General features: G+C 40.8%; 1 protein-coding gene across 1 annotated transcript in view; it reads right to left on the bottom strand.

Moving 5' to 3' along the window:
• The window catches only part of RAB11FIP4 (RAB11 family interacting protein 4), a 158,479-nt gene extending 139,590 nt beyond the window's left edge, over window positions 1-18,889 (bottom strand). The window contains exon 1 of the mRNA XM_051992370.1: window positions 18,731-18,889. Coding sequence (XP_051848330.1) covers window positions 18,731-18,889 — 159 coding nt within the window. The remainder of the gene's footprint in view (window positions 1-18,730) is intronic.
• Between the last annotated feature and the right edge of the window lie 7,566 nt (window positions 18,890-26,455).

Here is a 26,455-nt window from a genome sequence, read left to right as displayed (position 1 = left end):
GGACCTCAGTTTTCTCATCAGTAAAAGGGAGTTGGGCTGATAATCCCTTCCAGAACAATGTCTGTTATTCTATGAATCACTTAACTTCCCTGGGTGTCTATAAAGTGAAGAAGTTGGATTAGATGGGCTCCGAGGTCCCTTACGGTTGGAATTTTCAATCCTATGTCTCATCTTACATTTTGACCTAGACTGTAGAAGATTGATCAATATTTGACAGCCTACAATGTTGTCTCTCCTTTTTTTTTTTTTTTTTTTTTTTTTTGGTAAGAAATGGTTTTTCTCTGCTTTTTTTCTTACTGTGTTTCAACTCTGCCCCAGTAAAGAGTGTCAGATGTCAATGCAATCCAGCCTCACACCCAGAACAGGAGGGATTTAGGAGATCCAAAATTTACAGTTTAGGAAAGTAAGGGCTGGAAAAATGAAAGGGACTGGTCCAAAGTCACCCAGACAAGGAGTCAAAGAAGGGAGATTTAAGCCCTTTTATGTATGACTCCAAGTTAATGGTGCTCAATTGACTGCACTGATCTGAGTCTCCTCTGTGGCATCCTAGACAGCCGGTCATCCAGCCTCTCTCTACTTGAGCCTTGAGTGATGAGCTTGAGCTCATTATCTCATAAAGCAATTGCATGGCTGAGGGAATTTTTCACCTCTTCCTTTAAATTTGATGTGGCTGGGGCCTACACCAATTTTTCATTGTTCTCACTTCTTTGTCTTCACCCACCAGAAGCTGGATACCTACCTTCCAGTGATGGCTTTTTCTCAATACAGACAGATAATAGATGGACAAATAGATAGGTAGATACACAGATAGATAAATATAAAAATGGATAGATAGATAGATACACAAATAAATAGATGGATAGATAAATGCATACATAGATAGATAGTAATAAATAGAGAAATAGATGAATGGATAGATAAATATAGATTGATATAAGGATGGATAGATAAATAGATACACAAACAGACAGATGGATGGATAGATACATACATACATAAAGAGATGGGTACATAGATAAATAGATAGATGGATAAATAGATATAGATAGATGTGGATGGATACATAAATAGATACACACATAAATGGATTGATAGATAAATAGATACATACATGGGTAGATAAATAGATAGATAGATGTAGATATAGATCTTCTTCATTCCTGGGATGAATTGATGTCACAATAGCCCAGTGAGGAAGGATGTAAAGTTGGAAGGAACTTTAGTCCAATTTTACAGAAGAGGAAACTGAGGTCTCAAAATGTTAACTGATTTTCCAAAGGAAACACAAGTGGCAAAGAATTCAAATCCACTTCTTATGAGCAAGTCCTGTGATCCTGACTATGTCAGCCAGTCAACAAAAATTTCATAAAGCACTTATTTTGTGCCAGGCATCTGAGGATACAAGAAGGCTATTCTCTAAGCCATACTGCATTCCTACCTAAGATTAAACTGAAAAATAGGGTAAGCTTTTTAAAAAAAAAAAAAAAAAGATACTCCCTCAGAAAGAAATGATGAAACTATTACAGCATAAGGAAGCAACCTGCTTTCCTTTTCTAGCAGCAAAATGACACGGCCAAAGAACATGGATAGAGCCTCTCCTGCCTTCTTCCTGTTTCCCCAAACACAATTTCCATTGTGATCAGAGGCTTCCCAACTGGAAGGGACTTTTGAGATCACCTACACTAAGTCCTATAGGAGCTTTCCATAGATTGGGAAGGAAGATCATTTAAAGATGACCAGAGTAGATGATTTAATTATGAGTGGATGTAGGACCCAAATTCAGATTTTCTGTCTGCTAGTTAATAGCCCTTCCTGTCACACTCCCCTATGCCTTCAGTGAAATGCTGATACAGTGACTAGCTGTGAGACCCTAACAGGTCACCTGAACCTCTCTGCCTCAATTTCCTCATCTGAGGTAGGTTGAATGGTCTCTAAGGTCCCGAACAGCCCTAAAATCATGATTCCTGAATCTCCAAATCCACTGTTATTTCTCAGTCATCTTATCACGTTTGAAGCTCTTCAGCTTCTGACAGTTTTGAATAGCTTGCCATTACCCTTGTCTTCCTTCTTCTTCAGAGGTATTACATCTTCAGGTTGTCCTTCTACCCTTCTAAATATGATTCCTCTGTCTCCCTTGCTATCTCCTTCAACTATTTCTCAATCTTATATTTTGGATATTCCCCAAAGATCTGTCCTCAGCCCCCTTGTCTTCCCTTTCTTCTCTTTATTAAAGGAGATATTTGTAAAATGTTTAACACAGTGCATGGTACATAGTAGGTACTTAATAAGTGTTTTTTCTTCTTCCCTTTCTATATTTTCTCACCAAGGGAGCCCCACAGTTTCAATCATCACCCAGAGGCAGATCACTCTCCAGCCTCCTCTTTGGAGGTCCAGATCCATATCTCCAATTGACTTTAAGATATCTCTACCTGGATAAAAAGCATTCTGGCAAGAGAAAAGAACTGTGGGTTTGAAGTCAAAAACATCTAAAGAACATTTTCCTTAGATAAAAGACTAATGAAAATGAGGTTGAGTTGATGTCTCATTGCTAGGATAAAAGTAACCTTGGGATCTCAAAGACCAATACTTCCCTATTATTCCCAACTCTCAAGTCCTTCAACATTCATTCCCTCTCTGAATGAGGCATCAGGCCCACTATAGTTGGTTGCACAGGAACCACTATGAAAATTGATCCCCCTTCAGCATACCCAATCCCAGTTTTAGAACACCCCATGGCTACCCCAGATGCTCCTCAGAGGACCAGCTCTGTACTCTGGTGAATGAGAGCTCTATCTCCCTCCTTTTCATCTTGGATGAGACAGGTGAGTAAAACAGGATGAATCGGTATAGTTGAATTTTGATTTGCATCTTGGATCCTATTATACTACTGTCCCACCAAACCATGAGTAACTGTTTAACAACTGTCTGGAAGCAGAGAGAAAGAAGCAAGACATGCTTTTAAATTTAACCTGTATTATATATATTTTCTCAATCATTTTCTCAATCAACAAAAGAAGAAATAAAGTCTTGATTAAATAAATACTCAATGATCACCTCTCCAGATTCAGCTGAGCTGACTCCAGAACAGCCCTGGAAACTGCTACCAAATATGATTTCCCTACGGTATAGGTCTAAACATCTCTCCCTATCCAATAAATTCCAGTGATTATTTTCCTTTAGGATCAAAAATGATTTGATACTTATCTCATCCTTTTAAAATGTCTATTTTTAATCTGAATCCCATAATGGCCATAGTTCTTTTTAAAATAGAATAGTGATAGAGTACTGGACTTGAAATCAGAAAGACATCTTCCTGAAGTGAAATATGGCCTCAGACACTTACTAGCTGTTTGATTCTTGGCAAGTCACTTTATTCTATTTGCCTCAGTTTCCTCATCTATAAAATGAGCTGGAGAAGGAAATAGAAAATCACTGAAGTATCTCTGCCAAAAAAAACCTCCAAAATGGGGTCACAAAGAGTTGGATACAATTGAACAACAAAAGTGATACACAATTTAAAAATAATTGTGTGTATATTTTGTGTGAGTGGACAAGTGCATATATATGTGTGTGTGTGTGTGTGTGCAAGTGTGGGTGTACATATGTATGTATCAGTATATATGCATATGTATGTACTACATGTATTTCATTCTGAATGTAGATGTATGTGTGATACATGTGCACATATAAATGCACAAATGAGTAAATGTGCATACAGTATCCATATTTATGTAAATATTATGTATAAATATATGCATAGGCACATACCCAATGCATGTCATATATATGTGTAAATATATAGAGAGACACACTTATTATCTGAATGTGTCCAAGCTCAAACATTGTTTTACTAATCAGAATTCAAGAATAAAAAATTTGGAGAGCAAGATTCTAAAGTATGCTGCCTGTCAAGCCAGAATAGCATCTAGGGCTGATTATTAGCAGATAGAAGCAAGGCTTAATTACCTGGACCAGATGGGGGGGAAGCAGCAGCAAGATAATCCAAAGCAGTGGGAAATCAAATAATCATTTCTGATTAGCTTTGGATTAGCGTGATATGATTTTTTCCTTTCCCAGTAGATTTACATTCTCAATGACGGGATGTGGAGGGGGAGGAGGCTGATTAATACTACGAGGAGCTTACAAGCCCCGAAGCCAGACCCTGCTGGATGGCAGAGAGCCAGAATCCCAGTAATTGTCTATGGATGATCAGAGCTGACGTTAGGTACCCACACGTGATAGCAGCATATGTTCCCCAGATCTGGCGGGTATCTTTCAAAGGGACCTGCCTTTTCCTGACCCCATCCCCCTCTAAATGTAGGTGAAATCCCCTCTGGGTCAGACTGGAATATTCAGCAGCAAAGGCAAAACTGAATGTGGAGGAGGGGAAAGAGACGGGATGGGGGGGGGGGGAGAGCAGAGCTGAATAAAATCAAAAGAAATGGGAAATGCACAAATTTCGAACCATCTCCAAATGGATTATTTGTGCCCAATCTGTGCTAGAGCCAAACTCCTATTGGTCGATCAGCCACATAGGGGGACATCCTGTGTCTTTTCCCCGACATAGTGATGTCATTTTTGACCCCTTTTGAGAAGAAGGACAGAAGCTAACCCTTGTGGATCCTACTGGCAGTCTGGTAAAAGCCATGGACCCCTTCTTAGAATGAAGTTTGAAACTAGTTGGTCTCTGAGGACTCTTTCTCTCTAACCTCAATCAAAACCTTCTGGTGGGTGCTAGTGTATAAAAATCTCTTTGTAAGCCAAGCCATTTCTTCACTGGAAGAATAACTGCCAGCCCCTCCTTGTTTTTTGTTTTTGTTTTTGGTTGTTTTGTTTTGTTTTGTTTTGTTTTGTTTTTTTTTAATGAAAAAGCTGCCAATTTGAGAATAATGGTAGAGCAGTCACCAGCAATTTTTCATCTGGGGCAAAAATAATTGGGGTGGGGGATGGGATAGACACACAGAGATCTAGTCAGAAAGGGGATGGGGGAGGAAGAGGACACTCAAGTGACACAAGATTATGTAGGACCATGAGCTGAAGTACAGGAATTGGGGGGGGGGAGATTTAACCTGGACACGAAAGCTCTAAATCTCATAAGCAGGCACCCTGTGGCAAGACCCTGCTTTCTGCACACTAGTTCTGCTTTTAACAATTCACATTTACGTAAAACAATTGGGATGAGGAGTGAGAAAGAGGAAGGTGGTTCAGATCTGTGATTATCATCAGTATAAAAAGAATTCAAGAATGGTACTCACCTACTGCACAAGAGGTAATGGCTTCCAGAATGAGAGACATATTTTTGGTCATGGCCAATATGGGAATTTGTTTTGCTTGACTGTATATTTGCTATAGAGTTGAGTTTTTTTTTTTCTTTTTCAGGGTATGGGTAGGGGTAGCAAGAGAGACACAGAAGGAAGAAAAATAAATGTTTGTTAATTGAAGAAAATAAAATTTAATTTAAAAAATTTAAGTGTCATGAGGAAACCCCCTCTACCAATGTGACTAACACCTGCTTTGTAATTTTAAAGTCTTGCCCTAAAGCAGGCTGCTTAGATACTTCTTATTTATTTCCATAACTTTGCTTCCCATGTTCTGGCCATCCTTCTCATCTCCCCTCCTCTTCCCTTTCCTCATCTCCCTTTCACCCAAATCCCACTCTTCCCCCAGATTCTGGGCTCTGATAGAAGAGCTCACTCTGGCCTTCTTCAATATGTCCCTTGTTCACACTTAGCCTTGGAAACTTCCCTTTCTAGGTTGCTTTCCTCCATTAGATTGTAAGGTCTGTGTGGACAGGTACTGCCTCCATTGAAATAGATGCTGAAGCAAGGGGCATTAATTAGCAGGAATTGATCAAAGGATGATCTCAGAAACTGAGAGTAAGAAGGAACCATAATGTTTAAGTTCAAAACTTTAATTTACAGATGAGGACATGGAACCCCAGGGAGGGAAGTAATTTTTTTCAAGTTCACAAGAGTAATAAACAGTGGAGGTAGAATCTGACCCCAGAACCAATGCTATTTTCACAGCCTTCCAAACAAATTAAGTTCTTCCCAAATCCACAGACCTGTGAAGAGTTTGGTGATGAAATGCTATTCAGTTTTCTCTGCCTTCTGCACGAGGTGTGTAAGAGGTGTCAGAAAGGAGGACAGTCCCTGGAGCCTAATAATATGTATAAATATGGACATATAGAGAAAAGTTCTTTTTTTATTATATGTATTTATATTTGACCATTTGCCCATAGTTTATCTCTCCCCCTCCTTCCTACTTTTTATGGCCAAAGACTTACAGAGAAGGAAGAGACATTAGAAAATCATCTATTAATTAATCAACAAGTATTTATTAAGTACCTTCTCTGGGTCAGGTACTCCCCTAGACAGAAAGCACTTAGATAAAAAGAAAACCGTCTCTGTTCTCAATGAATTTATATTCTATCAGCAAAGCCAACGTGTGTGTGTGTGTGTGTATGTATATATCACTGTAATTTCTGGGAATGGTAGAACTCCAAGGTCTTTCAGTCTTCCCTTCTGGTTGGGAAAACACTATACTAGACTCCACTGTTAATAGAAGCTGCATAAGACTAGACAGAATAAATTACAAGGGAGTCAAGGAAGAAGGGCAGTTGAGGGCCATCAGGAAAGACATTAATAGATGGAACTTGAGCTGAGTCATCAAGGCAGCTCAACTATTTCATTTTATAGGGCACAGAGGCTGAGATGGTAGAAAGGACTGATCATAGAATCACTTTCAGCATTAGAAGGTACCTCAGCAGCCAACCCAATGATCATAATTACAGCTTTTGCCCCATGATTTCCAAAGAAGGGCTGCCCACTAGCTCCAGAGACATCCCATTCTTATCTCAGAAGCTTTTCTTGAAATCAAGGCTAAATTTGTTTCTTTATAACTTTAGCCCGTGGTTCCTAGGTTTGACATCTGCAGCCAAACAGAAACAAGTCCTAACTCTTTTTTATGAGACAAACATTCAGATACGCAAAGACAACTAGCAAGTTAGCAAGCCATGGAATCTTGGCTTATCTAACACCGAAAAAACACATTTCTTTCAATCAGTCTTCATATACATGGATTTGAGTCTCTTCACTCTTGTAGGTGAATCCACAGGTTACTCTTCAATTTTTCCAAGTTCTTTCCAAACTAGGATGTTTAGAGTGGAGCACAATAACTCCTGCTCTGTTTGTTCAATACTGTCATGAGATCAAAGATTTAGAACCAGAAAGGAAGGCACTTAATCTAACCTTCTCATTTTATAGGAAGAGAAACTGAGGTATAGAGAGGGGGAAATGACAGAGTTAGTGTCTGAATCCTCTGATTCTAGATTTAGCATATTTCTCATCTCACAAGGATGCTGTCTCTATAATCTCTTTGTTTTTAGAAGCCACATATGCCTTTTTTAATATAACCTGAGATCCTATTAGAATTTTTGCTGTCTCTACTACACTAGTGATTCATATTGAGCTTGCAATCCACTTAAGATCCTCGGATGTTTTGCAGACAAATTGGCATCTCATCGTGTCTCCCTTGTCTTGTACCCAAATTCAAAAAAATTGCTTTGTGATTATGAGGCGATATTTATTCCTAGTAAATTTCATCTGATTGGATTCAGCTCAATGTTCTCACCTGCGAAGATCCTTTTGGATTTTGACTCTTTCATCCAGAATATTAGCACCTCCCCCAGTTTTCTGTCATTTTTGAACTAGATGTATCTACTTCCTTGGCCTTTACCCAAAGTCCACCCTGTTGTCCCCCTGAGTTTATATCTTGTTGACGATGTAGTGAGCTCTGCTTTATTATGATGAATTAGGCAAACATCAACAGTGGTATTATGAGACATAGATTATAATGATATGATAAGGATTGAAAATATAAGGAATATTTCCTTTTATAAAAAAAAGGAAATGGAGTTTGTATGTGATGCTACAAATCTCTTTTGTACAGCTTGATTAACTTCTTTTTACAAGTTCTGATACTTTTTGCAATTATAAGAAAGAACAATTTTTAACATTCATTTTTAAAATTTTGAGTTCCAAATTCTCTCTGCCTCTAATTTTCCTTTCTGATCTTTGAGAAGACAAGTAACTTGATAAAGGTTATATGTGTACAATCATGCAAAATATGTTTGCATGTTATCTGATAAGTATATATTAAAACTCGACTGCTATCTTTAGTATGTCTTTTCAAATACTCCATTGATATTTTTTCTTTTTTTTTCTTTTATCAATGTGTATATACATATAGACGTGTTGGCAAAACAAATGCATATGTTGGCAGGCTTGAGAAGATGTGAGTAACAAAATAGAATAGCAAGTTTATATGTATTTTGCAAAGTGCTTTACAAAGTTTTGGAAATAGTTTTATAATAGTTATCTCATTTTATCCTCACAACAATCCTAGCAGATATGTGCTATTATTATCCCCATTCTACAGATGGGGAAACTGAAATAAAGTGAGTTGAATACAAGTATTTTTGACTCCAGTTCCAGTACTCTATGCATAGATCTTTCTGGCTGCATCACTATTCCATCATATCTCTGTTAAGAGATGGGAAGCATGATTTTTCATAGATTAATGACTTCATTAACTGATTGAAGTTATGGCTGGTCATTTTGAGGATGAGAGGTCTTAATTAAGTCTTTCATGGTTCGTTGCCTTTCCGGTGCTGTAGCTGCTTATAAAATTCTTTCTGGTTCTGCCCATTTCATTCTGCATGAGTTCATACAAGTCTCATCTCAATTCACTTCTCTCCAGACTTTGCCACTTGCCATCCCAGAGGTTTCTCCACCTGGAAGCCCCCATTTTCCAGATGGTGACTCCCTCCCTGGGACCAAATCCGGTCAAGTCAACAAGCATTTTTAAAGTGCTTATTTTGTGCCAGACACTGAACCAAGAAATAGGGATGCACAAAGAAAGGCAAAGGCATGGTTAATATGGAAATATGTTTTGCATGATTTCACATGTATAATTGATGTCATTGCTTGTTTTCTCAAGGGGTGGAGGAGGGTGGGAAGGAGAGAATTTATAATTCAAAAATTTTAAAAAGAATACTAAAAATACCTAATGTAATTTGATAAATAAAAAAACCAGTTTCCGTCCTCAAGGAGCTTCCAATCCAATGAGCACCTTTTCTGAACAGGGCCCAGCCATGCTCATCTCTTTCATAGCTCCACTCATTCTCTGGATTCCTTCTCCCCCTCTACAGTATGTATCACGTCCTACAAGAATTCCAGTCCTTTTAACTCCCATAACCTACCACATTCCCACACCTTACTCCTAAACTCATTTTTTACTTTCAACAAGATTTCCAATCTATATTCTCTCAGGCCATTGACTCTGCATTGACTTGACTTTTCTCCCTTTTCCAACAGTAACTCTATAGTATCCTTTGCTCTCAAATCTCTCACCCCCTCATCCTATCAACTTTTCTTCCCTTGTTAAACCAAAGCCCGGGGTTAATTTCCCTTCATCAGCCTCTTTGCTTCCTCTTCACATGCTGCTCAATAGGACTTGGAGGAATTCTCACAAGGGTATGGCTGGGCACATTACAAATTCTTGTTTCCCAACCTCAATGAGATCTTCATTTCAGCGAGGCCATCTTTTGATCCCTTTTTAATTGATTCTCTATCTCACACACCATAGAAGCTATTCCAAATCTCTTCCTTCCTCAAATCTTCCACACCTCCTTCTCCCCCTTTCTCAGCCTTTTGCTTTATTGAATAAATTGAGGACTTAAATGGACCCCCTTTTCTCCATCTCTTCATCTCAAAACCCCTTGATATTATCCCCCACTGTCTTCTCCTTTCTTTCAGTTTTTGAAAATGAGTTGTTCCTTCTCTCCCACAAAACTGGCTCCTCTACATCAGTCTGATCCCATCCATTTCTATTTTCTCCATCAAACTGCAATCATTACCTCTCTCTCAAATCTTCAATTTCTCCTTGTCTTCCTTCCTACTTTCATCAAATATACCCAAATCTCTCCTATCCTTAAAAAAAAAAATCTCAGCAGCCCCTATCATGTCCCATATCCCCTCAAGTTATCCTCCTAAGCCAAACTTCTTAGAAAAGTCATCAATATACTCCAACCCTATTTTCTCTCCATGATTCTTTGCAATATGGCTTATGACCTCATCACTCATTACTGAAAATGTTCTTTCTCAAGTTATTAATGACTCCCCTCCCCTGTCCCTTCCTACGCTCTTCTTCTCTTCCTCTCTGTCTCTGTCTGATCACCCAAGAAGACATGTGCTTCTGTTCTAGATCACCCAAAGGGCAAGTCTTTCTGTTCCAGATCACCCCAAATCACATGGCTTTGTGTTCTAGATCACCCAGAAGCCATATCTCTATGTTCTACATTGCCCCAGATAGTGTCTTTGTGTTCTAGATCATCCTCAAAAGACAGGCTTTCTGTTCTGGATCACCTCAGGTCATGTGGCTTTCTGTTCTAGGTCACCCAAAGGGCATGTCTTTCTGTTTGAGATCACCCCTGCTCATGAGTCATTGTGTTTTAGATTGCCCAAGAAGACATATGCTGTAGATCATCCAAAGAGCATATCCTAGATTGCCCAGGATCGCATGGTTTTGTGTTCTAGATCACCCAAAAGACATGCCTTTGTGTCCTAGGTATCCCAGAAAGACATGTCTTTCTGTTCTAGATCACCAAAAGGACACATCTTGTTGTACTAGATCACCCTGGTTTACATGTCTGTGTCTAGATCTGTATTGTAGCTCTAGAAAAGTATCTAGAAAAGATCAAGAATCCAGAAAATAATGTTTTCTGGATTGAGAATCTAGAAAAGATCAAGGATTCAGAAAAGAATCTAGAAAATAAATTTTTCTGGATTAAGACACAAGAAAAGAGTTTTTTCTAGTGAGAGTATCCACAAAAGAAACTATAAATGTATTTTTTTCTGGATTGAGGCTCTAGAAAAGAATCCAGAAAAGAGTTTTTCTAGAGAGATTTTCTAGATTCCAGAAAAGAATCTAGAAAAGATTGAGATTACAGAAATCCATCTAGAAAAGACAGGATCAAAAAAAGTAACTAGAAAAGAGTGTTTTCTTGAGATAGCATCCAGAAAAGAATCTAGAAAAGAGGAATAATCTAGAAAAGATTGAGTAGATCACAGGGATTATCTGTCCTGGATTGCCTATCCTGGATTATGTGTCTTTGTGTTCTTGATCACCCCAAACCATATGTCTTTGTCTTCTAGATCACCCAGATCAGCCATCCTGGATTATATTATATTTCTAATTAATTTTACATCTGGAATTAGAATCTAAGTATCCTGATCTAGCTGTTTTTTTCTCTGATCTCATACATCCCTACATTTTTCTAATCTCTCCTATGCTGCTAATGCCCTCCCACATATAGAGTATGTGTGTGTAAATATATGTATGTATGTGTACATATGTACATAAATATATGCATATATATACACACATATTTACATATTGAATTCCAGCACCCCCAGAGGCTTCTGATGCCAGAGAATTTTCTATATTCAATTTTAGGAGCATCATAACTTGTATTGGCTTCCAAAATGAAGAACAGAAAGAGAGAGTTTACTAAAGCGTGACTAACAGTGTGTGTGTGTGTGTGTGTGTGTGTGTGTGTGTGTGTATTTCATTAGCAGGTAATTCTTTTGAGGACAAATATGGATTCAGTTTTTGCCTTTGTATTCCTAGTAGGGAGCACATTGCCTTGTACATAATTTCTGGTCTTTATTTTCTTTCTTTTTTTATTAAAGCTTTTATTTTCAAAACATATTCATGGGTAATTTTTCAACATTAACCCTTGAAAAACCTTGTGTTCCAATTCTTCCCCTCCCTTCTCCACACTCCCTCCCCTAGATGACAAGTAACCCAATATATATTAAGCATGATAAACATATAAAATCTAATATATGCATATATATTTATACAATTATCATGCTGTACAAGAAAAATAAAATCAAAAAGAAAAAATGAGAAAGAAAATAAAATGCAATCAAACAACAATAAAAAGAGTGAAAATTCTATGTTGTGATCCACACTCAGTTCCCACAGTCCTCTCTCTGGGTGCAGATGGCTCTCTCCATCACAAGATCATTGGAACTGGCCTGAATCGTCTCATTGTTGAAGAGAGCCATGTCCATCCAAATTGATCTTCATATAGTCTTGTTGTTGCTGTATACAATAATCTCCTGGAACTGCTCATTCACTCAGCATCAGTCTCTCCAGGACTCTCTGAAATCATCCTGCTGGTCATTTCTTATAGAACAATAGTATTCCATAACATTCATATACCATGACTTATTCTGCCATTATCCAATTGATGGACATTCACTCAGTTTCCAGTGTCTTGCCACAAACATTTTTGCACATGAGGGTCCCTTTCCCTCCTTAAAGATCTCTTTGGGATATAATTGGCCTTCATTTTCAAAGAGAATCATAAGATGATGTCTTGACTGGCACATGAATTGGATTCAAGTGAGACAGAATCACTTGAGACTTGAAGAGGGCCAAGACTCAGGCAGATGGACTTTTTCTATGGCACATAAGAGCAAGCTGACCATCCATGTCCCTCTGTGCCCTCCTGATGCCATTTAAACAATAAAGTAACACCTATGTGAGAGTCTACCCTGAGTGTACCTTTGCCCAGCCCATCTCTTCCCTATTTCTTCACACCACAGAGAGCTCTGCTGTGAGATAAATGGAACCATTTAATAACAAGCCCCTCTGCCAGCATCCCCCAGAAGCCCCAGCTGCCGGGGAATTTTCCATATTTCAATTTATGGGCAGATCTGTCACTGTTGGTTGTATCAGCCCCCGGAATGAAGAACAGGAGGAGGAAGCTCACAGAAGAGTGACTAACAAGAGGAAAGACCGATTAGAATCTCAGGAAAGCATGACTGAAGACCAGGCTAACCAGCCCATTGACGCAATTCAATAATTTCTTTTTCCGGGGACCGGAGGCAGCTCCCTAATTGGACACCAAAAGTTTAATGGATACAGATTGCAAAGTGATTACAGCTAAGCCCAGAGACACAAAAGAAAAGGTTCACTTAAATTACATGACTTGCTGAAGGTCAGTGAACTGAAGTAGGCACTGTGATCCAAGGGAAAGAAAACTAAACTAAAAGATTGGAATTCGAATCGCAGCTCCAGCTATTTATCAGCTATGTGTCGCTGGGCAAGTCACAGAGATAGCTCTCAGTACAATGGAGTGAGGGGATTGAACTAGAGAGCCTCTGAGGTTCTGTCCAACTATAATGATCTATGGTACTTTAATCTCATCGCAGCAGAATTCCCACAGCCCAGCAGAGAGGTACAGCAAGGAAAGCCAGTTCTGAACCATACCATAGATGGCAAAGCCATGGGCTGGAACGGCTCCATTTTCTCCCCTGTAAAGTCTAAGGAGCTGCATCTGAGAGGGGAGCAGAGTTAAACACCTCCTTGGGGAACCTGGCAGCATCCTGTCCTCTCAGGGCATTACTTTCACCCTCTTTTGAAAGGAGGGGCTTGAACTGGATAATCTCTAAGGACAGTCCCTCTCAGTTCCGAACCCATAGATCCCTGAAGGCTTCCAGATAATCTGGATAATTTATAATGCCCTTTCCTCCCTCCCCCCAGATATCTCCCCAATTTATTTTTTCTTCCTTCCTTCCTTCTTCCTTCCTTCCTTCCTTCTTCCTTCCTTCCTTCCTTCCTTCCTTCCTTCCTTCCTTCCTTCCTTCCTTCCTTCCTTCTTTCCTTCCTTCTTTCCTTCCTTCTCTATAAGTTGTCTTTGGAAAAACTCTGATATTACTCCCACCACAGAAACTTAAATGTACTTCTTTGTATTTTCCACTGTTTGCTTATATTTTTGTGCTATGTGGCCAAACAGAGAAAATCTTATCTTCCTTCACATACTGGAAGACAGTTATCTTGCTCCCCCAGAGTCTTCTCTCTAGGCTATTTATTCCCAGTTTCTTCCGCTGATCCTTCTAAATCATGGATGGGAAGGTTCCTTACCATCCTAAATACCTACTTTTGGTCATTCTCCATTGTATCGATGCTTTTCTTAAACTTCAGTACTGGGAACTGACCAACCCTTCAAATATCTGACTCAGGCAGAGTGTGTGGTTGGTGGGTGAGTGGGGGAGGTTACCATCTCTCAATCACCCCTGAGATTCCATCAACATACACTACAGACCTCTAGTTCTCTTTCAGGCAAATTGACATCTAAACATGTCTCTCCCATCTTAGCCTTGAGAAACTGATTCTTTTTTAACCCAAGTAGGAGACTTTATATTTTCCCCTAATGACCATTATTTTATTCGATTCAGTCCAATGCCCACGCCTGTCAAGATCTTCGGGAATGCTGACTCTGTTACCTAAGATGGGCTAACATCCCTCTCTGCTTTTTTTTTTTCTTTATTAATGAGCAAAAGCTATCAACATCTCCAATCTAAGCTAGAATCACATCCCCAATCTCCCGCCCTGGAATGAACCTAAATGAAAGGAGTGAGCCACTTCCGCAGCTGTCCTTTTGGTTGTCAACCGCTAATAGTCTTATGAAAATAGCCAAAATACCATCATTTGCCCAAGACACCATGCAATTCTCTTGTCCAACCATGGAGACTAATGTGGTATTATCTAAGCTTTGATGACCTACCCCCCAAAGAGGCAGAGAGGTAGATCAGAGAATTTAGAGCTGAGAGGGACCTTAGAAATTATCCGGCCCAATCCCCTTATTTACTGAGGCCCAGAGACACAAAATGACCTGTCCATGGTTATAAAATATAGCCAGAAAGTGTCAGACCTGGGGTTAGAACCTTGGTCTTTTGACTCCAAATTTTTCCATGCTATTCATCATCATGAATGTCATCATGATTAAGGTCATCATGACTTAATTTAGTCATCAAATTAGGGGCTAATTGGATGTTAGGGAAAAGTAGGAGGGCAGCTATCTGGATGAAGGGGGGGTGCTCCATAGAATCTACACACAAGGGAAAGCTCAGAACCAAAAGGATGCAGCAAGTAATAAAGATATAAGGGAATGTAAGTTTACAGAAAGTGATAAGGAGGCAGCAAGAGGAGTTAGCAATGAAAACAAGAGTTCTTCCATGTGTCTGCTGTTCTACTGTTACAAAGTTCTGGCAATTAGAGCAAGCATCTGGAGAAGACTGTAAGGGTGGCTCCACATTTCCCATATATATCTCACCGGAACTTCACAATATGCTTAGAGCTGGGAATAAGTGAAAAGGATTTGACTGGCATACCTCCTGGATATAGGGGATTCCCGGTGAAAAGATTCCTTCTACCCACGTTGATTGGCCACTGCCCTCTCATTCACAATCTGAGTGTTGCCCACAATGGTGATAAGTATAGACAAATAGAAAGGGAAATTAACCAAACAGGGATCCCTGGAAGCTGCATAGTGACTTAGAAAACCAGTTGTAAACATTATCAATGTTCTATTGTATTTTTATTTTGCTAAATATCTTAATTACACTTAATCTAATTCAGGCTGCATTGCAGATGGCACCTCCAGGTCTAGAGCATAGTGAGGTTAGATAACTGATCCCACATCTATCCTAACTTTGAAGCCAGCTTTCGATCCTCTCCCCCACACCGCTTCTCAGACTAAGAGAGATACTACAGCTGTTCTTACAGATGAGGTAACTAAGAATAGGAGAGACCCTATTTTACTCATAGTCATAGTTCTAGTAAGAGGTAGAGGCAGAATATAAACTTCAGATCTGATCCTTTAGTCAATACACTACATTGATCATACCTCAGAAAGCCCTGTAAGGCTTAAAGGTTTGCAAAGTTCCAATTATCTCATTAAAATGAATCATCTCATTTGACCTTTGCAATTATCCTTGGGTAGGCAGGATACTATCCCCATTTTATAGATGAGGACACTGAAGTTCAGGGATTTGAGGTGAAAGGAACAATAATCAGGGCAGTCGTATTCCCAATTCTCTGCTTTTCTTACGATACCAAACTGTCTTTCAAAGTAATTATGATAAAGAAATCATTTCTAGAGGACATTTAATTGGGCAAATTGTTCTGTCCTGTCATCAATAACTTCTCTCAATTGGAACCAACTACATATAACCACATTCAGCTTTTGATTTCACCCAAACAGGTTCCCTAATGAGTGAGAAGTTCAGCCAGTTTACCTGTTCTGTGTTTATTTTGCCTTTTATTGTGGTTATATCAAAGGGAGTGGAGAGGGAAAAAATACCTGAGTGGCCAGGGTCTAACTCCAGCTCTACTGTGTGACCTTGGCAAGTCCCTTCACTTTTCTGTGCTTCAGTTTCTTTATTCTGTAGAATGAGAATGCTGGACTAAAGAGATTCTGATGTCCCTCCCAGACACTGCTTTAGAATCCTATGATTGGACAGTCTTTGGTCTCTCCCTGTTCTAACCTTTTGTGCTACTAAGTCACACGCCCCCTCCCCCCCATTCTAACCTATAATTCTAGGTCACTCTCCAATTCTAATTGATAAGGTTCAATTACAGATAAGGGTTTTCACATAAGAGATTGAGATTATAGGATCAGAGATCACTAGAGCTGAAAGGAACCCTATTTATTTTACATATGGAGAAACTGAGGGTCAATAATTTGCCCAAGGTTACACAGTTCATAATTTCAGATTCAAACCTAAGTCTTCTGATTTCAGAGCTCTCCCTATCAAATCACAGACATCAGGAAGAAATTTAGTCTGACGTCAGAATACAGGGCACAAGTCCCAGTTCACACTTACAAGCTTACAGATCATCACCTCCAACCTCCTCCTACACAAAGCAGAAATCTCTGTAGTTGCATACTCAACTCACAATACCTCTGGTGACAGGAAGCTCATTACCTCATCTAGAAATCCTTTCTATTGTTAAAAGAAATTTCTTTGTGGATAAATGTCCAGAGATAATGCCCTCTATGAGTATCCACCTTCTTTCCTGTAAAATGGATATAAAAATCCCAGTACATCCCAAAGAGCTGCAGTGCTGAAGAAATGGTTACCCTGGTTATAGAGATCAGAAATCTTGCACTGGCCAATTGATTGGCCAGCACGTAATAGACAACAAGGTCATCTCCCTTGGGCTGGCCAGCAGGCACTGGCCTCTCTGTTTGTGAGCCAGGAATCACTCTTTGGCTTCCAGCCAAACCATGGACAATAAAGGGCATCAGCTCTCTAAGATTTTTGAACCCAGTTCTCCTGCCTCAGCCCAGCTCTGCAACCCAGGAGCAATGGTGACCTCACTGATCTCTTAGACTATCAATCCCTGGCATCAGCCCCTGGTCCCAGGGCCAGAATTAGTGCTGCCCAGCAAGGCTGGACTACAAGGAATTCGTACTTGGTGTGGAGACTACATTGGGGTTCAGACCGGCCAGCCTCAAGAAGGGTGACAGGGAGGGAATATGGGCTGGACATCCCAGCCCTCTCCAGCTTCTCCCTGATGTAAACTCTCCAGCCCTACACTTCAGTATGGCCCATATTCTTGTACAAAGCACAGGACAGTGAGTGCAACAAAGCTATTCCCCCATACCTAACCACAAAACCCTATTTCCCAACTTGCATTCTGTTTGATTCAGGATTGGGGGAAGAGGGAAAAGTAGAGGGAAAGAGGGATAGAGAGAGAAAGAGAGACAGACAGACAAAGAGCAGCTGGTACTTCTAACACAACAGTTTGTAATCCGGGGTCTACAGACCCTTAGATAGGCTTGGATGAGAAAAAAAAGTCTTTATTTCAATGTAATTGATTTCCTTTGTGATGTTATACATTTTATTTTATGCCTTTGAAAACATGATTCTGAAAAGGGGTCCACAGCCTTCACCAGGCCTTGGGCTTGTGTGTGTGTGTGTCCATGACATCCACTCCTGCTCTTGTGGAATATGGCTACATGATGATGGCTGATTTTGAAGAAGTGCTCAGGAGAAACCCGGAGCATAATAGAAGATTCCCTCAAATTTGGAAGGCAGGGAGGGGCCTGCTTGGAAACCAAAGAAATTCCCTCTGGTGGGAAGGGTAGAGTATTCCAGCATCCCCTCCCATAAAGAGGCACTGTACTGGATCTGGGATGAGGGAGGACTGAGACTAGGGATCCTTGTATCAAAAGGGAGCTGGGTCATGAGATGTGAGTGAAAGAAACCTCTTAATCTGTGATTGTTAGAGGGAGGGGGGATACCGGGAGGAGGAATGCAGGCCCTGATATGGAGAAGAAGCAGGAAGGGAAATAGGGCCACTGGAGGGGCACAGCCTCGGGACAGAGTGAGCTAAACAAGGGGAGAAGGCCACTGAGGGTGGGGCTGGGGACTGAGGCAGGTAGGAGGCCTACGGAGGAGGGAAAAAAAAGGTGGCTGTTCTGAAGGAGGAAGGAAGCCCGAGACCAGAGGGAGGTTGAGTGGAGAAAAAGGCTGGCCAGGAGAGGACAAGAGAGGAGGGAAATGGGGTGCTGAACGGGCTGGGGATGAACAGAGAAGGGCAGGAGAACTGGGACGGACACAGGGGAGTGATTGAAACGGGGACGGGACCGAAGATAGGGGATAGGCAATGATGGGAATGGGATGAGAAGGAAGATGAGGATAGAATGGGGATGCAGGGGATGCGGACGCCGGGGATGGGGATGCCGGCGATAGGATGCTGGGGATGGAGATGCCGGGAGATGTCGGGAATGGAGATGCAGAGGATGGACACGCAGACCGGGAATGGGATCCTGGAGCTGTTCCGCACCCCACCCCACCCCACTCACCTCCTCTCCCTGGCCGAATTGCAGGCCCAGGGCGACGAAGCGCTCCACCCGCAGGAAGCCGTCCGCGTCTCGGCCGCACACCTCGAACACTTCCCGCAGCCGGCGCACGGAGCGCAGCAGCGCCGCGGGGCCGCCAGCCCAGCCGGCGCCGCCCGCCATCCGAGCGCGCTGGGGGCGCTCAGCCCGAGCCCCGGGCCCGGGCCCTGCCCGCCGCCATCCCGGGCAGCCGGAGCAGCGCCCGCGCCGGGCCGGGCCGGGCGGCGAGGCGAACGCCGCTGTCTCGGGGCCTCTCTGCCGGCCGCGGGCCGCTCGCGGTTCTCGGGGCGCTGCGCGCTGCGCGCTCTGCCTCAGTCCGCCCGCCCGTCCGCCCGCTCCGGCGGCGGCGGCAGCAGCAGCCGATCTGTGTCATTAGCGGCAGCTGCAGCCCGAGCCTCGGGAGGGGAGGGGCGGGGAAGAGGGGAGGAGGAGGAGGGGGGTAGAGAAAGAGGAGGAGGGGGGAGGAAGAAGAAGAGGAGGAGATGGAGGAGGAAAAGGAGGAAGGGGGAAGAGGGGGAAAAGAGAAGGGGGAAGGAGAGGAGGACATTGAGGAGAAAGGGGGGAGGAAGAGAAAGAGAGGAAGGTGGAGGAGGGAGGAAGAAGAAGGAAGGAGGGGGAGAGAAGAGGGAGAAGGAAGAAAGGAGGAGGAAGGAGCATGGAGAGGGGAAAGAGGAGGGAATGGAGAGAAGGGGGAAGAGGGAGAAGAAGGAGGAGGAGGAGAAAGGGAGGAGGGAAGAAGGGGAAGAAGAAGAGGACATTGAGGAGAAAGAGGAGGAGGGTGAAGAGAGGAGTAGGAAGGAGCATAGAGAGGGGAAAGAGGAGGGGAGAAGAGGGGTGGAAAGAAGGAGAGGAGGAGGAGGAGGAGGAAGATAAGGAGAAGGAAGGAGGAAGAGGAAAGAGGAGAATGGGGAGGGAGAGGAGGAACTGGAAAAGGGAGGGGGGACAGGAGGTGGGGGACCAGGGAGAAGGGGAGAGGAGAGGTAGGCTTCCCTCTGTGCTGAAGGAGGAACATCGGTGATGGGGTCCAGCCCTGAATCCTCAAATCAGGTCTTCTAGGGAACTCATCAGCCAATGCCCTCATTTAACAGTTGAGGAAATTCAGGCACAGTGAAGTGAAGAGCATTGCACAGTAGATCTAAACTGGGTCCTAGGATCCATTCCCAGGCTCTTTCTGCCATTGGAAGTAGAGAAAATACTGGATTTGGAAGCAGAGGACCTAGGTTCAAATCTCCCATTACTTTTGGAGTGATCTTGGACAAATAATTTCCCCTTCCTTAGGCCTCATTTTTCTTATGTCTAAAATGGGCAGGGGGAGCCAAAACTATGATCCTCTATAAGATGTTCTCATCTGACTAGTTTTCCTTTTTGGCTCCCAGATCTGTTTCCCTTTTCTTTTCCAGAAAGACCAGAAGTAGAGTCCCCACCCAGAAGGTTGAAAATTCCACCGTCTCCTCCCTTCTCTTCCTCTCTAGCCATCAGGAAGCCTTCTGCTTTCCCTAGCTCAAATAGATGAGAATTCCAGACTAATGCAACAGAGAAGTCCCTGGCTCTGCATTCAGAGCTTGGATTCAAATCCTATATCCATTCTTTTACTCCGTGGGTGATCTTAGGCAATTCATTTTAGATCCCTCTTCCTCTGTTTCCTTCACTGTAGGAGGAGGGTGGTAGTGCTAGATGATGTCTGAGGTCTAAGCTCCATGATTTAGTGACATATTCAATTCCCTGTCTCTTCCCCATTCTTGGGTCTAATCCATTATGTGTTAGGAAGATCAGCTTCAAATCTCCATTATCTTTCTGCTAGAAAGTGTATTCAACTCTCTGTTTTCCAGAGTTATAAAATATTATTTAATAATATATTTATATATTTTATATATTAATATATAATATATTTATAATAGTAATATATATTATAAAATATAAAAATATTATTATAAAAACAGGAGAGTACAAAGTTATCCCAAGTCATATTCTGCTCCATTTTCTCCCAGATCCTGCTCAGAGAAAGCACTTTTGAAATGCATTGGTCAGAAAATTGAGGCAGCTCTCTGGGCCTCTGGATCCTCTTCCAAAGAGAAACCTTCACCACCAATTTTTCACCAACTTCCTCTCCTTCATTTTTGGAGGGGGAGCACCCTTGTTGGGTAGATTTTAACTTGTGCTTCCTCTTATTACTTGCTTCGAATAAAAATCCATCTCTTTCTATACCATCTTCAATATCATTAGTCAATCAAGCAATTATTAAGTGCCTACTTAATAGGTACTTAAGTAAAGGCATTGTGCTAGACACTGGAGAAAGAGATAAAACTGAAACAGTCCTAGCTTTCAAAGTCCTTACACTTTATCAAAGGATATATGTATATATATACATACATATATTCCAATACTTAATAATGTGTATGTATATATATGATATATACTCATATCACATATATATACGTACAGAATAATTACAAAATAAATGAGGTATTTTAGCCAGTTAATAGATATTTATTAAGTGCCTACTCTGTGCCAAGCAAAAGAGGAAGGGAGAAGGTACCAGCTGAGGAGCACAGTAGAGTCCAAATCAAGAAGTGCAGCTGATGGGAAATGAGAGGGAGAGGGTATGTAGTGAAGACATACTGTGTTCCTCTGAGAGACCTTGAGAGTGCCCTTGTATGGTTTCTTCTAATCTCCTTGTGAGTGCTTGTCTTGTGTGAATTCTCCATAAAACATCTTTTAGGCAAATACCATTCAAATAACATGGCCAGCCCATTGGAATTTCACTCTTTGTAATATAATTTGAACGTTGGATAGTCCAGGTGGAGAAAGGATCTTAGTATCTGGTCCCTGAATCTGCCAGGTAATCTTCAGTATCTTTCTAGGACAATTCAAATGGAAGTGATTCCGTTTTCTGGCATGGCGCTGGTGGACTGTTAGGTTTCACAGCCATACAACAATGAAGTCAGCCCAAAGGGTCTCCAAACCGCCAGTGTGGTAGGCAGTCTAATACATCTTCTCTCCCACACTTTCCCTCAGAGCCTCCTAAACACTGAGCTAGCTCTGCTGGTGTACACGTCAACCTCATCATATATATGTACATCCCTGGAAAGGAGACTGCCAAAAATAAGTGAACTTACCCACAACATTCAAAACTTCTCCATTTGCTGTAATTTATGGTTCCATATATGGATGGTGCAATGCTGGCTGGTGGAGAATCTGTGTTTTCTTGCTATTAATTATCAGGTCGAAATTAGCCCAAGTGGCAGAGAATCCATCCATACTTTGTTGCATCTCAGCCTCAGAAGCTGCAATGAATTCACTTTAGGAAGATCATCTGCAAACAAAAATGTTTGAATACCTGTTCTCCCTCCACTGTCTTGGTTTGTAGCCTTTTCAAGTTAAAGAAGTTATTGTCGGGGGCAACTAGGTGGTGCAGTGGATAGAGCACCAGCCCTGAAGTCAGAAGGACCGAGTTCAAATCTGGTCTCAGACACTTAACACTTCCTAGCTGTGTGACCCTGGGCAAGTCATTTAACCCTAATTGCCTCAGCCCGAAAAAAAAAAAGTTATTGTCATTGAGGTAGCAGCAAACCACCCGCTTCACCCCACTGATGACTGAGAAAGCATCATCCATTAACCAGAACCCATGCTAGAATGCCATCGTGGAACTGCAACTGGTATACAATACTGATAAACTTCTCTGGGCAGCCAAATTTTGCTATGATCTTCCACGGGCTAACTGACAACTGTCAGTATTAAAGGTCTTGGTGAGATTAATCAATATTGTGTGGATACCATTATCATCCAGTCCTCTGCCCTTTCTGAAGCAACACTGACTCTTGGGTAGGTGACTATCAGATTAGCCAATTAAAGAGGACTCTGGCAGGAATGACTAAGAGAGAGACACCCACACCCACACTCACACCCCCTCCCACACACACATACTCTGATCGTCACAGAATAAGCTATTTTCTTTTCCAGAAGAAAAATGTAAGGGACAAGGTTATGAAGGGCTTTAAAAGCCAACTAGAGGATTCCATATTTGATCCTGGAGTTAATAGGGAACCATTAGAGTTAATTGAATAGCATATGGTAGGATCACATCTTAATTTTAGGAAGCAAAGAGATAAGAGATGGAGAAAAGGAAAAAGAGAAGCTTTTCTCCTTGGCTCTGGAGTTGTTCCTGTATATAATTAGGTTTTTTTCAGTCATTCTCCCCACATTTTCTCTCATCTAGAATGCTGGAAATGATGCTAAAAACTACAAGTTGAAGAATAGAAGTGACAGGGCAAACTGAAAGTGGGCAGTGGAAGTTGATGTCAAAGCTGAGGCAGAGACACTGCTGTTACTGCTGGGAATCTGGCCATGAGATACAGTAAAACTACAGGAAGGAAGGAGCAAATATATCTGAGGAAGAGTGACCTGAATGCCAGAAGACTCAGATTCTAATCCTGACTTTTAAACTTAACAACCCTAGGATCTTGGACAGAGCACTCCTCTTCTGTAACATTAGTCACTGTTAGTTAATATTTATTTAGTGCTTTAAGATTTTCAAAACCCTTTACAAATATTATCTCTTTATCCCTACAACAATCTTTGGAGGTAAGTACTATTATTAATTCACGAGACAAAGACAACCAGAGATGAAGGAAGAGAGAATAAACATTAATATATGGAGAGGGACATGGTCAGAATTGTATTTTAGGAAAATCAAAGAGGTGAGATGTGCAGGAACACTTATCTATCTGTTTCTGGAAATATACCAGACACTGTGTTAAGCACTTTACAAATATTAGCTCATTTATGACTTGCCCAGGAACATACAGAAAATGTCTGAAACCACATTTGAATTCAGTTCTTTCTTGTTCCAGATTTAGCAATCTATCCACTGGTCATTCTTTAGAGCTCTCAAAAAAGCTTTTCTTTTTTAATTATTATTATAGCTTTTTATTGGCAGAACATATGATGGGTAATTTTTCAACATTGACCCTTGCAATTACTTCTGTTCCAACTTTTCTCTTCCTTCCCTCCACCCCCTCCCCTAGATGGCAGGCATATATATATATGTAAAGTTCTCTTGTTGTGCAAGAAGTCAGATTTAGAAAGGTAAAAATGACCTGGGAAGAAAAACAAAAATTGAAGCAGTTCACATTCGTTTCCCAGTGTTCTTTCCCTGGGTGTAGCTGGTTCTGTTTATCACTGATCAATAGCAACTGAATTGGATACTCTCATTGTTGAAGAGAACCATGTCCATCATAATTGATCCTCATAGTATTGCTGTTGAAGTGTATAATGATCTCCTGGTTCTGCTCATTTCACTCTGCATCAGTTCATGTCATGTCTCCAAGTCTCTCTGTATTCATCCTGTTGGTCATTTCTTACAGAACAATAATATTCCATAACATTTATATACCATAACTTACTCCATTCTCCAATCGATGGGCATCCATTCATTCTCCAGCTTCTAGCCACTACAAACAGGGCTGCCACAAACATTTCAAAAATCCTTTTCAATAAGATGTGTAGCATGGCAAATAAAGTTCTAGATTTAGTATTAGTAAGATTCTATCTTGAGCTGCATATGACTCTGGCCAAGTCTCTGGGGATCAATTTCCTCATCTGTAAAATGAGAATGACATCTGTAGTGTTTTATTTTAAAGTACTCTACAATTGTTAACTATTATTCTAGCATTAATTTCTGTGATTCAAAGCTTACTTGAATGCCACAACCAGTGCTTGTTCCCCAATCCCAGCCTTTCCTAGGGCCAATTCTATAACAGTTAGAATTCAGGGATAAAAATTATATTTACCCCTCAGAGAGTAAATTTCTTTCCACATTAGAACCCCGACCCCCAATTTGACAAGTTGAAACAGGATGACCATGAGAACCAAGAACCACTCAGTTGCTCCAGAACACTCATTACCTCAAGTAGAGCTACAGAGGATAGAAGAATCCTGTCTTATATCATATATAATATAATCTTGTATAATATAATATGATATACTATAGCACAACATAATATAATACAGCATAATACAATTCACAATTTTGTTTTATACTTGTAGTAGTTTAGGGATAAGGAATAGTGAGAAACCTAAGAGTAAGACCCAGGCCATCCCTCCCCACAATATTACTACATATATATATATTACTATAATGTGGGTAGGGTTAACAGTCAAATGACCTGGTTTTTACATCATCTTTATTTATAGTAGCAATAGCAGGGAAAATACACATGTCCTGAAAATAATAATAATGATAATAATAGCAACAACAACTCATATAGTCCTTGAAGATTTGAAAATTACATGCATTATCGAATTTGATGTTCTAGATCAACTAGTGTAAAAATTGACACAGAAGTGGGATCCACTAAATCATAAAAGGACCCCCATAAACCACATATTGACTTAGAAAATCATACATGTTTATGTATCTATAATGTGTGTATGTACATATGAAATCTATATATTGTTGATTGTGTAGATACATATATAATCAGCAAATTAAAATCAGATAGTAATTACATTTTAATTTGGTTCCAATTCTATTTGAGGGTGCTATGATCACATGTACCCAGAGAACTGTGATATCTCTGTTCTAGGCAACCCTGAGTTAGGCATTCTTATCACCATTTTACAAATGAGGAAACTGAGGCTTGGAAAAGATAAGTAATAAGAGAATCATTTAGCTACTACATATATAAAGTGGCAGTGGGACTGTGAATTGGTCTAATTATCCTGGTAAGCAATTTGGGATCATGCTTAAAATATGACTGAATTATCTTCATCCTTAACACAGTGATCTTAATATTAGGTTTATTACCCCAAGTAAATTGATGACAAAGAGAAATGGTCCCAGATATCCTAAAATATAACAATATATATAACAAATATAACTCAGGAGAACCTGAGTTCAAATCTGGCCTCAGACACTTAACACTTCCTAGCTATGTGACCCTGGGCAAGATACTTAACCCCAATTGCCTCAGGAAAAAAGAAAGAAAGGAAGGAAGAAAGGAAGGAAGGAAGGAAGGAAGGAAGGAAGGAAGGAAGAAAGAAAGAAAGAAAGAAAGAAAGAAAGAAAGAAAGAAAGAAAGAAAGAAAGAAAGAAAGAAAGAAAGAAAGAAAGAAAGAAAGAAAGAAAGGGAAGGAGGGAGGGAGGGAGGAAAGAAGGAAAGGAGGGAGGGAGGGAGTGAAGAAGGAAGGAAAGGAGGAGGGAGGGAACGAAGAAGGAAGGAAAGAAGGGAGGAAGGGAAAAGGGGAGGGAGGGAGGGAGGAAGGAAGGAAAGGATGAATATGAAGACTTCACAGAACTTTTTGTAGGAAGCCTTATGTGAACAAAACTAGAAAAATTAGAAACACAATGATTACAACAATGAAAAAAAGAAAGGAAATTGGATCTCCCTCCTTCTATTACAGAGGTGGGGCACTAAGGATGGGAAATATGACAAATACTGTCTGTCAGACATAACAAATGCATTGATTAGTTGTACTCAATAATTTACTGTTCTCTCTTTTTAAAAACTTTGTTATAGAAAGTAGGGGCTGGGTAGGAAACAGGGAAGAAGAATATATTAAAAAGTTAATGTAATTTAACATATATAGGACTGCTTGCCATCTAGGGGAGGGGGTGGAGGGAGAGAGGGGAAAAATCAGAACAGAAGCGAGTACAAGGGATAATGTTGTAAAAAAAAAATTACCCTGGCA

Source organism: Antechinus flavipes, chromosome 4 (genome assembly GCF_016432865.1).
Source record: "Antechinus flavipes isolate AdamAnt ecotype Samford, QLD, Australia chromosome 4, AdamAnt_v2, whole genome shotgun sequence".
Classification (NCBI taxonomy): domain Eukaryota; kingdom Metazoa; phylum Chordata; class Mammalia; order Dasyuromorphia; family Dasyuridae; genus Antechinus; species Antechinus flavipes.
The sequence above is the reverse complement of the archived record's forward strand: the minus strand, read 5'-3'. Positions and strand labels throughout refer to the sequence as shown.